At 54.4% G+C, this 12034-nt stretch overlaps 1 protein-coding gene across 1 annotated transcript in view; it reads left to right on the top strand.

Moving 5' to 3' along the window:
* BLK (BLK proto-oncogene, Src family tyrosine kinase) overlaps nt 1-9995 on the top strand; it is a 48446-nt gene extending 38451 nt beyond the window's left edge. Inside the window, exons 7-13 of the mRNA XM_036424536.2 lie at nt 2403-2549; nt 2972-3124; nt 3527-3706; nt 4812-4888; nt 7592-7742; nt 8939-9070; nt 9734-9995. Coding sequence (XP_036280429.1) covers nt 2403-2549; nt 2972-3124; nt 3527-3706; nt 4812-4888; nt 7592-7742; nt 8939-9070; nt 9734-9939 — 1046 coding nt within the window. The 3' untranslated portion in view covers nt 9940-9995. The remainder of the gene's footprint in view (nt 1-2402; nt 2550-2971; nt 3125-3526; nt 3707-4811; nt 4889-7591; nt 7743-8938; nt 9071-9733) is intronic.
* The last annotated feature ends 2039 nt before the right edge of the window (nt 9996-12034 follow it).

The raw sequence follows: 12034 nt of genomic DNA, 5'->3' as shown, positions 1-12034 counted from the left end.
GGCTTGGGGCCGGATTGGAGAAGGAGGGGTGCATCATCGATAAGTTGGGGTGCTCTGTGCAGACTTCTCCGTGCAGAATTTCCTGAAGTGCACCGATGGATGCACTAAATTATACACACACACACACACACACACACACACGGTGGGGCAAAAGTAGGTTTACAGTTGTTCATATGGAAAATAGCTAATAAATAATAATACAAGAATAAAACCTATTTCACATACTCACAACTGTAAACCTATGTTTGCCCCACCCTGTATGCATATTGCCACTATTCCATTTTAATGGCAGAGCACCTGTGGCCAAGAATGAAACCTATGTGTTTTAACCCTTTTGTAGAATATTTTAAACACATACCAAAGTGGAGAGACTAGTATATAATGGAACCCATTGTACCCGACGCCCAGCTCCAACTATGACCAACTCAGCTTGTCTTGGTTCATGCATATTCCCACCCACACCTGTTATATTATAGCAAATCCCAGATATTGTGTCATTTCACCCTGGAAAGGATGTTTTTCTCATTGCCTCTGGCTAAGGTGCCCTCCTCCCTCGGTGTGGAGAAGGAAGGGGTTCTCTAAGGGTGGGGACCTCCTCCTTGCCCACTGTGGGAAGCTAGTCCCAGATGGGCACTGCCCAGATGGAGCTGGGCTGCAGGATTATCCAAGCATCATCATCGTGTGCACACACGCACACACATAAACACACACACATACACACACACACACACACACACACACACACAACCTCTCAGAACTCCAAAGCAAGATCCCTCTGTCTACATTTGTCTACCGTGGCTGTAAGACAGGGTAGAAACTCAGAAGCAAGGGGAGAGAGTCCTCGCTCCCTGTGGCTTCCAGGTGTCCCTTCGCATCTCTAGCCTCAGTTTATCAGTTTGCATGTGAGCACCCATTAATCCAAAGGCAGGTGGTCTTTCCGGGTTAAGAAGTCTCCATCTCTGGGAGCCCCGTCTGCATGCCCAGCGCAGCCCAGAGGCGGGGCAGGGGGTCTGGGTTTTGAAGCAAGGAGGTGCAGATTTTGTGAACCTGAAGCTGATAGGATTTGGAGGTTCCTTTAAGAAGAATGCCAAATTGTAAAAAGATGATAGCAGATCCTTGGATGAGCCTGGGCAAGTGAGGGGCCCTAAGTCATGTACTTGGGCAGTGGTTCTGGCTGGAAGAGAGCAGGCCTCCTGGGCTCGTTGCGAGTTTCTGCAGGCAGGGTGTGGCCTAGGAAATGGAGAGGAAGCCCTTTGTCTCACTCGGGTGGTGTGAACTCATTGGAGCCGCTCTCCAATGCCTTACATCCTGGGGCATAGTTGCACCTACTAGGCCAGAGGTGGGAGACGGTTTGCAGCCTGCAGCTGGGGCTGGGTTTGCAGGCTGGTGTGGGCTGTGGCTGCAGCAAGGCGCCCGATGGGACATCCACCCTCCCGGCGTCCTTTTGCAAGTAGGTGATGAGAGAGGCACTATGGTTAAGGGAGATGGGAGGAGAGAATGAGTTTGAGAGAGTGATGGTCTGAAAGGAAAGGAAGGATGCCTGCTGACAAACAGTACAACCGAAAAATCAAGTTTCCAAGTCCAGAAAAAGAGGTGTTCAAGCCTGACACCTGGCGGGAGGGAGTGGTACTGGCTCGTGGTAGGCAAGGCCTTAGGGAAGACTCTAGGGTCCCCATGCCTGCTGCTTACCTAGCAGAGTGACCAGGGCCAAGCGACATCCCCCTTTGGGCCTCGGCTTTCTCACCTCCCACTTAAGAGTAGGGGCATGGTACCCAGAGAGGTGGACAGAGGCATTTTATGAAAACATCAGGTTTATGGGAAGAAGTTTCTCAACTGGAAACTCTTGCCTCCTTAACTTACTCGTAACCCCTGGCATCAGTGAGCCATTGTCTGCAGGCAAACATTAACGTAGATGACGAAACACACCGATGTGTGAATGGATGTGTGCAGAACCCCTGGGAAACAGCTGGTCATGCCCTCCTCCCTGGACAAGGGTGCTTGAAGTTGAGATTTGATGTTGCATGTGGGAGTAGAATCAGCCTTTTCAGCCCGAATGAATGAATCAATCAATGTTCCATGGCAAAAGGTCCCCAAGAGACCAGGTGCCCAGTCCTGCTTCCTAAGAGAACATCCTTCCTACTCCAGAGTTCTTGGTGCCCTGGCTGAGTTTGGGGAAACTCTGGCAGGAACATCTAGAACAGAGTCGGATGGAGTCGATAAGGCAGGCTTCCAGGAGACCTGAGGCTGAGATGAAGGAAAAGGCAGTTTAGGATGGGAGTGGTCAAATAGAGATCAGAATGCAGGGAGCTTTCCCCCAAGGCATTGAAATGAAGCCCACATCTCAGCCCAGTTTTCCCTCTCTATGCCTTACTTCTCATGCTGTGTCATTATCACCCCTCTAGGTGCCTTTTCCCTGTCTGTGAAGGACCTGACCACCCAGGGGGAGGTGATCAAACACTATAAGATCCGCTCCCTGGACGAAGGAGGCTATTACGTCTCCCCCCGAATCTCCTTCCCCACACTCCAGGCTTTGGTGCAGCACTACTCCAGTAAGACGGGGCATGTGATGGGGGTGGAGGCCTGTGCCGGCCAGCCCTTGCATCTCTTTTTTGCTAAGATCTCGAGATTGAGAATCATTGGTGTGTCTTGGAGTTGACACCGTCAACATAGTGATTTAAAGTCTGTGTACTTAATCCCTTCTCCTGGATCAGCATTCAACAGCCTGGAGAGGAACAAATATTTTCATCCTAGAAAGAGCAAGTTGATGCCAGCATGCCTTGCTTTGTACCAAACAACTGCAATGAGCTGAGTGTGTGTGCGCGTGCACATGTGTAGAGGAGCATTTGGGGTGGGGGTGGGGCTAGCAACAGGGGGTACAGGACACAGCTAAGAGAGGTATGGCTCTCCAGGAAGAGATGCGAGCCCAGCTGCTCTGGTAACCTCCAGCCCCATTTCTTCTTCTCTAACACAGAGAAAGGGGATGGCTTATGCCAGAAGCTGACCCAACCCTGTGTGAAGCTGGCTCCTGAGAACCCCTGGACCCAGGATGAGTGGGAAATCCCCCGGCAGTCACTCAAGCTGGTCCGGAAACTCGGGTCTGGGCAGTTTGGCGAGGTCTGGATGGGTGAGTGTGCGGTCTGCCCGGAGCCTCTCACCCTGCCCTGCGTCGACGCACAGAAAGCTCAGGATTTGCACAGTGCACCCTATTTCCCCAGAAAGGCTGTGAGGGAGAAGGGACAGAGGCTATGATACCCGTTTCACCGATGAGGTGATGGAGGCATACCTCAAATGCCGGAGAAAGGCTGAGACAGGCTGACATCTGGCCAGATACACTGATATGTCCATCACCCTCAGGGCCACTTCCTAAGGGGGTAGCTCTAGCCTCAGTCCCCCAGCTCACCACCCAGCATTGGATGGCTCCCCAAAACTTACATAGATTGTGGTTAAGGGATCACCTCCCACAACCTCTGGGACTTCTGAATGGCTTCTTCATTCTCTCTCCCACCCATCCCACTTCCCGGCTCAGGTTATTACAAAAACAATGTGAAGGTGGCCATCAAGACCCTGAAGGAGGGAACCATGTCTCCGGAGGCCTTCCTGGGTGAGGCCAACCTGATGAAAACCCTCCGGCACGACAGGCTGGTTCGTCTCTATGCCGTAGTCACCAAGGAGCCCATCTACATCGTGACCGAGTACATGGCCAGAGGTGGTGCCCCGTGGGGGCCTGTGTCCCTCAGACAGAGGCGGGACGGGGGAGGCTATAGGCTTAGGGGCTGGGAAGGCAGAGGCCCATCTGCTGCCATGGGTTTGCCTGGTCAGGGGACCTGTGCAGGGGATCGCCGAGCCAGGGGCTGAGTGGATTAGCCAACGTACTGCACTCCTAGGGTGTCCCACAGCCATAGGGGACAGAGGGGAGGAACAAGACAGGTCAGTGGTTCTGTAGAGCTGTGTCCTCAGCTCAGGAGCATTGGAGTGTGTCTTCTGTGGCCGGCACTGTTGGACACCTACTGGGGAAGACAGACCATGGCCAAGTCGAAAGAGCAGTAGGCTGGGCACCCAGAGATGGTTCTAGTCCCAGGTCTACCACTCACCAGCCATGGGGTCTTCTAAAACCGTATGAACATATTACCATGCGGTGAAAAGAGAGGTTGGGTGAGATGGCCTCTGAGGTCCACAGTGTGGCCAAGCTCTCATGGGGCAGTGGGCTGGGCCGGGGGTTGGGCTTCACGTTTGACCTCCTTCTCACCCCTCCTGTGACACTGACCACTCACTGCTTCCTGTGGATTCTAAGGTGCCATGTTAATGTAGTTCCTTAAATGTCACCATGAAGGAGGGCCCACATTGAGCTGGGGACCCAATGGCTCCCCAGCTCACCTCTTAGCCACACCTCAGGTGAGTGTCCCTCCTGGCTTTTAGAAGCACCAAATCCCAGGGGCTGGGTCTCTCCATTCTGGTGCTGAGAGGCACACTTTCTACCAACAAAGGGTGAAGGTCGTGCCGGAATGAGCACGGAACTTAGAGTCAGAGGAGCAGGTTCTGCTCCCAGCTCCCTGGCTTGTGACCCTGAACCTGGCTGAAAACTAACCTCCCTAATGTTAGCTGCCTCCTGGGTGCCATGAGGACCGACGTTGGGATCCTGCAGAGCGGAAGGCACTCTGACGCTGTGGGTGGATTTCTTCTCTGTGGACAAGAATCTCACAGAGCGCCACCTGCTTCCGGTCCGAGTGGGGAGCAGCCCATACCTGGAGGAGGCTAACATGGCCGGGGAGGGATCACTTGCAGACATGCAGCTGCAGCTTCTCTTTCCTCAGGATGCTTGCTGGATTTCCTGAAGACAGATGAAGGCAGTAGATTGTCCCTCCCAAGACTCATCGACATGTCGGCCCAGGTTTGTGAGCTACCAAGGGCAGCAGACCCGAGTACCAATGCCCTCATGGGGGCCGAGGCCTCCAGATCTCTCCTCCCTGCCCTCTGGCTTAACAGAATCAACTGTTTAGAGGTTGTGTCTATCTGATTTAGTCTGGGCTGTGAAGGACAAAGAACCCAAAGTAATAATGGCTTAAATGTGTCAACATCCAAAGGTGGGAAGTCTGGGTGGTAGGTAGACTTGTTCCTCAAAGTCACAGGGACCCAGGTTTCTTCCATCTGCCAGGTGTCTTTGCATGTCATCTGATTGCCCAAGGTAGGTGCTCACGCCTTACCATCTTGTCCTCTTCTCAGTCAGCAGGAAGGAGTAAAGGAGTTGAAAGCCCATTTTCCTTCCTAGAGACGTCTTCCTGAAGTCACCCGCTACATTGCTCTTATATATTTCTTGCCACTCCTAGCTGCAAGGGAGCTTGGGAAATGTAGTCTTCAGTCTGTGCAACCATGATGGGATGATGTGGGTTCTATCAATAAGGAAGAGAGGGAGAACGGATGGTGGTATGGACCTCGTTTCTTCCTCAGTGGGTGCCCACAAGCGTCTTTGGAGGCAGGTGGGAAATGGAGAGGAGGCTCTTTCCTCCCCAGCAATTTTAGCTGAAGCCTCTAACTGGCAAGAAAACCCATTTGGGGGCCCCGAGTGTGTGTCTGTTAAAACTGGAACTCTCAGCAGAAAATCTGTGGTCAACCTGTGAGACGTGTAAATGCACACACACATCCTGCTCCAGAGAGGAAACCTCCCCTCCCCCACACACCCGTCCCCACCTCGGAGGCCTTATCTGCTATTAGTATCAATGCAGGAACTGATGTCACCACACCCGTTTTCCACAGACAGGTCTGAGGAGGCTGTGAGATGGTCTCGAAAAATTAGCGCTGGTAACCGGTTTCAAACCACATATTAGTGATAAAACCGTGGACTCCTTTCTTTTCCTTCTCTCGCTCTCTCCTGCCTGTATCCCATTCCTTGGTAAATCGTGGGTTACCCAAGGGCAAAATATGTGAAAAGCCACCTCAGTTTATCCATAGATATGGTCAAGATGCTGAGGGTTAAGAAACCCAAAATCAGAACCTCCCAGGTGATCAGCTTCTAAACCATGTTCTGGTCATGCTAGTGCCTCACCATGTGTGCATATGTGCGCACACACACACACACACAAACACTCAAACTCAATGCCTTTCTGGGCACGCCTTTTCCTGCTCTACAGGATGAAATGCAAAGCTCCCCTCCAACCACACCCCAGGTGCAGCCACAGGGCAGCTCTCTGAGGCTGTGAGAGCCTTTGCCCAGCTGTCCTCTCTTCCCCGGACGCCTTTGTCTCTCTTCCCACCTGGAAGCATTCTAATCAGTGTTCATGGCCCACGTCGAGAGTCGTTTCTAGTAAACTTTTCCTGGACAGGAAAGTGCTGGAGAGCACTTAGCTCATATGATCTCATTAGCATCATGCACGGCTGATTCTTTTTGAAAGCAGATTCGGCTCCTACTCAACCCTTTTTTATTTATTTATTTCTTTTTTTTGTATTTCTAGTACTATTCAATATATTTATTTTTCATGGGAAGAGCACTGCTAAATGCTGCCCAGATAAAAGATATTTGATACTTAGCTGTATAGTCCCCACAGTATCAACCAGTAAATGTGTGTTGATGGAATGATTTAGCGAAAAGATAAAAGAATGAATTCATTCTTTCGTGGATAAATCAATACAAATCCCACTTCTATTTTCATGGAAGGGATTAATCCCAGTGCTGGGTTCTTGCCGCCACAGGTCTGAGATGATTAACTGGCTTTCTATGCTCTGCCTCAGTTTCTTCATCTATCAATGGGAGTGCAGAGAATGAAGCCTGAGTGGGTTTCCTTGGCTAAAGGACACACGAGCAGCACAAACAGCCATTCCAGGCCCAGTGCTGGTGACAGGGGACAGACATGAAGTTTCCTCCTCTTTTCTTGCCTCCGTTCCTTCAGGATTTTGCCCCTGCTCCCTGAGGGCCCGCCCTTGAGCGGCGCTGGGCTAGGTTCTCAGCCACGTGGCTCATTTACTGCTCACCTCAACTTCATGCCCCGGACACCCCTTTCCTGTGTTCCAATAAGTTCAGTGACAACTCAGGGAGCTTAAGCAGCATGCCAGGGGTCAGCAATTCCAAACCAGGGCACCCTGCTCCAAAAGCTGTGCTTCCAACAGGCCAAGAAAATGAAACCCTTCCCCCACCACTTTCCCCTCTCCCTCCTGCCCCTTCCTGGTCTTCTCCCCTGTCCAGAGACCTCCCTTTTCTCCTGTCTTCACTCTGCTGTCTCCCTCCCTTGTAGATACTTGGAAGGAGAGGAGAGGTAGCCCCTAGTGCTGATGGCAGTGTCTCTGCTTTCCAGGCTTTGAGGGGACAGGGGGGTGTAGCATATTCAGCTGAGGACAGAGGAAGCCATCTTTCTATTCCACCCAAGAACTTCTCCTTCTCCAACACCACCATCCTCCATGCACCACTAAAACCAACAACAAACATCAGCATTCCTTCCCTCCCCTTCCAGACTGAGAGGATGAGAGATGCTTCTACGGACAGGCTGGTGGGAGGGTGGGCCGGTCCTTCCCCTCATAGGGACTTTGTAGGGCACCCCAGATGGGCAAGGTCCTTGCACGGAGATCCCCATGCTGCCCTCCCCTTTGTGGCATGTTCCCCCAGATTGCCGAAGGAATGGCGTACATTGAGAAAATGAATTCAATCCACCGTGACCTCAGGGCGGCCAACATCCTGGTGTCTGAGACGCTGGGCTGCAAAATCGGTGACTTTGGCTTGGCCCGGATCATCGACAATGAATACACCGCCCAAGAGGGTGAGCAGAGACTCCCAACCACTGGGAGACCTCGGGACTTGATCTTCCCCAACTCCCAACCCCCCTGGGACTTCTCCTTATCATCGCATAGCAGAGCCCTGTGTGAAGAGATCAGAGAGCTGTAGGGTTTCCACAATCCTGGCCTTACCCCCAGGTGGGCCAGCTTTTCCCTAACTGTGCTCTGCAGGGCACTAGTGCCTCCTGAGGAGTGGCTGTGTGAAGAAGGGTGCAGATACTGCAAAGTCCACCCTGGGCTCCCTTGGTGATTTCCAAGGCACACCAGCATATTAAAGGCACTGAGAAGTCCTGCAGGAAAGCAACTGTGCACATTTGCTTCACTCCTCCAAACTGATTTGAGCCCAAAATACTTCTCCACCTATCATCTACTAACTTCCCACAGCACTCGGGTTTCAAAGGACACACTTTAGAAGGTACTGCTCTGAAGAATGAGCAGCAAAAACCTTATCCCTGAATTAGATTCCACAGAGCCCCTTAGTATGACCGAAGTAAAAATCCTCTTCACAAGGGGAATCGGAGTGGGACATACACTTATCAAGCAGGCTGGCAAGCCACATCCGCTGAGCATGTTAACCAGCGGGTGCAGGAGAAGGATGGGGATGGCTCATTCCCTGAGGCTGGCTGGGGAGGTGGAGAACGCTAGGCGAGGTGGGAGCAGACTGGGTGCTGAGCCACGCCATCCACTCTGAATGCTGATCAGATGGCAGCCATCAGCCATCCGCAGGAATTCCTGGGGCAGCAGCATTTGAATCCCCTCCTCCCTCTGACTCTCAGATACATAAATCATCATTTCCACTGAGCGGGAAAGGACTAACTGAGGCAGGGACCAGCTAAAGGGACTTGCCCAACCCCTAAGTCCCTATTATTCACAAGGCCAGGTTGTGTGGAAAAGGACCTCTCTGTCCAAATGGAAACAGGGGGGTAGTTGCCCAGGGAAGCCCTCTGGGCAAGGCCCTAAAGAGGGTGACAGGGTGACCTGTGTGCCCCTATTGTCCTTTCATGCGGTGTCTCCCCCCCCCCCCCCCGTCGTCTGCACGCACTTGGTCGTGTGTCCTAGTGAGTCTCGGTGACCAGTACACAAGCCCTGTCAAACGCTGTGGGGCGGGAGGGACGGGAAGAGCAGGACATGGGGGCAGTCAGCCCTGGCCTCACAGAGCTGCTCGCGGCTTTTCCTGCAGGAGCCAAGTTCCCCATCAAGTGGACTGCCCCAGAGGCCATCCGTTTTGGGGTGTTCACCATCAAGGCGGACGTGTGGTCGTTCGGCATCCTCCTGATGGAAATCGTCACGTATGGGCGGGTGCCCTACCCAGGTAGGCAGTTTCTTCCAGTGGGCACTTTGTGTCCCCGCTGTCCTGGGGTGGTTGTGATGGGCAGAGGGCCCATCCTTGTGCCTGGAGTGCCCACATTTGTGTCAGAATGGAGTCTCTGGTGGGGACAGTCACCAGGCACACCAGTTGGGGGTGGGGAGTTGGGGATGGGGCGTCCTGACCCCTTCAGCATTGCTCTTGTCAACAGGGCCATGTCCCCTTCCTCCATAGGGCTGCATCAGCCCCCAAACCTGGAAATAAGGAAGGACCAGGGTCTGATCTTATTTCACTCCCATTTGAGGACAGTTGTCCCTCCCCGGGCTCTGGGAGTACTCCTGACACCCCACCCCGGCTGTAAACCCGGCCCCCAGGCCCTGGCAGAAGGGTCTGGGCAGCTGCTCAATCAGTCTCTCCTCATTAACGGGCGGTGCGCTCCCTCCAACACCTGCCCAGTGAGCGATGCGCTTCAGCTGCGGGCCAGGCCATCACAGATGAGCCAGACAGGGGCCGTCCTGAGCCCTGGCCGCCCTGAGAACAAAATCGACAGCCTCCTTTCCAGAGGCTCTCGCGGCGGTAAGAAGTGAATGAAGCGGTGTTTAGAGGGGGCACTCAGCTGGCCCCTGCCTGCCGCCCCTCAGCCACGCCCCGCGTCCCCTCTGCCCGTAGGAATGAGCAACCCCGAGGTCATCCGCAGCCTGGAGCGCGGCTACCGCATGCCGCGCCCCGACTCCTGCCCGCCCGAGCTGTACCGCGGCGTCATCGCCGAGTGCTGGCGGAGCCGGCCCGAGGAGCGGCCCACCTTCGAGTTCCTGCAGTCGGTGCTGGAGGACTTCCACACGGCCACCGAGCGGCAGTACGAGCTGCAGCCCTAGCCAGGCGCCCCGGAGTCCGCGCCTGGGCCCCCGCCTCGCAGCTCCGGGCGCACACCAGGGGCAGGTTCCCCTCGCAGCTCCGATGCCAGCCCCGAGCGGGCTGGAAAGGCAGGAGGAGGAGGAAACTAGAGGGGGCCTAGAGGGTGATCCTCAGCGTGGGCTCCGAGCCCGGTCCAATTGCAGTCCCACCCTTCTCGGGCTGTGTGTCCTTGGGCAAGTTACTTGGCCTCTCTGTGCCTCCGCGTCCTCCTTTGTGCAGCAGGAAGGACTGTTATAGCTCCTACCTCGTGTATTTCTCATGGGGATTGCTTGGATTACCCAGGGTAAGGCGTTCAGAACAGTGCCTGGCACACCCCTGACACACGCTTTCGTGTGTGCCATCCTATCAGGGTCCCCTGTGCGGGCGCAGGTGACCCGGAGTGCCGGGCTCCCCGACCGCCTCCCACCCTGGGGATCCCCTGCGCCCACCCCAGAAGGGGGTCTGGGTTCTCCCCGACGTGGGCGCTTAAAAGCGTCCGCCAGCCTTGGCTCCCGGAGGGGAGAGCACGTTGGGACTTTTCTGTAATAAAGTCGCGCGATCTGAGCTTTCCCGCGTCCTTACTGGTGACACGCCTTGTCCTCGCATCCACGACCTACATGGATGCGTGTAGTGGCTTCGCTAGGGACTCGCGGAGGATGGTGGGTTTCCGGTGGAAACCGAGTCCCCTGCGCCAGGACGACGGCGCAGATACGACTGCCACTGCCTCCGAGCAGAGCCAGCAGGGGGCGCCCTCACCTCAGAAATCTTTGGCCTCCGGGTCTGCGTTAGGGATCCTCAGTAAAGCCTCAGAGCTGACAGGAGAAGCCTCGCTTCTTGGGGGCTGCACAGAGGAGAGGAAAACGCGCCCTGGGCTCCGAGGTGGGGGTGGAGGGGTGATGGTGGTGGGGGAGTGACTTGGACAGATCTCCACCAGGAGGCCCAGGATGCTGGAGGCAGAGGCCTTAGACCTCCCCCCTGGAACCCAGGGCTCTTTAAGTCTCTCAGAAAAAGAAGCACAACTCACCCCTCTCCCCCATCCCCAGGGGATTAGAACCCACACTCTCTCTCCCTAGAATCTCTAGGAATTGAGGCTGCCTGGCCCAGAACCTGGGGAATGGGTGTAACCAGTGGGAGCTAGGCTGGGGTGCAGGACACCGGAGAGCTGAGGGAGCCTCCAGGGGTGGGTGCATCGGACAGACACAAATACTAGTGGCAGTGCTCATGGGTGAGAAGGGCCCCTGTGGGTGCCTTCGGAGCTAGGGATGGGAAAGGACCCAATATCTGTGGGATGAGGAATGCGTCTCTCCTTCCAGTTTTGCAGCCCATACCTCAGGCCTGAACACCACCTCCTGCCTCTCTGAAGTGAGCCTGGGGCTGGCTGGCTGGCCAACTCTCTGGGCCCCACCACCTTTCCGTGGAGGTGAAGGGAGTCACCCGATCCTCAGCCAACCTCACTCTTCATAAAAACTACCTCCACTGTGGTAAAACTCAGGTGGCTAGACCCCTCGTGTGAGATGCCCATCTAGCAGGTCTCAGGCAGCATCTGGAAACTTCATCTTTCCTAAGTGCCCCACGTGATCCGGGCTTAGACCATGGTCTGGATGCCTGTACGGATCACTGTGAGAGGGAAATGGGGGGACAGTGTGGGGAGGGCACATTAAAAATAATTCCAGCCGAAACCGGTTTGGCTCAGTGGATAGAGCGTCAGCCTGCGGACTGAAGGGTCCCAGGTTTGATTCTGGTCAAGGGCATGTACATTGGTTGCAGGCACATCCCCAGTGGGGGTGTGCAGGAGGCAACTGGTCGATGTTTCTCTCTCATTGATGTTTCTAGCTCTCTATCCCTCTTTCTTCCTCTCTGTGAAAAATCAATTTTAAAAAATTTAAAAAACAAACAAAAAAATAATAATTCCAGATGGGGTGGGGCCCTCAGCACGTTTTAGATGTCCCCAGCTGGCTAATGATCATCAGGATGGAGCCACTGGGCTATGCATGGGGTTTGGAGCCCCCTTACCTGTGGGGCTGGCTGCAAGTGACTGGGGGCCAGTCTAACTCCCAGCAACTGGCACATTCTCAA

This window comes from Pipistrellus kuhlii, unplaced genomic scaffold (genome assembly GCF_014108245.1).
Source record: "Pipistrellus kuhlii isolate mPipKuh1 unplaced genomic scaffold, mPipKuh1.p scaffold_m20_p_8, whole genome shotgun sequence".
Lineage (NCBI taxonomy): Eukaryota > Metazoa > Chordata > Mammalia > Chiroptera > Vespertilionidae > Pipistrellus > Pipistrellus kuhlii.
Note: the sequence above shows the minus strand (reverse complement) of the source record. Positions and strands in the feature narration are given on the sequence as shown.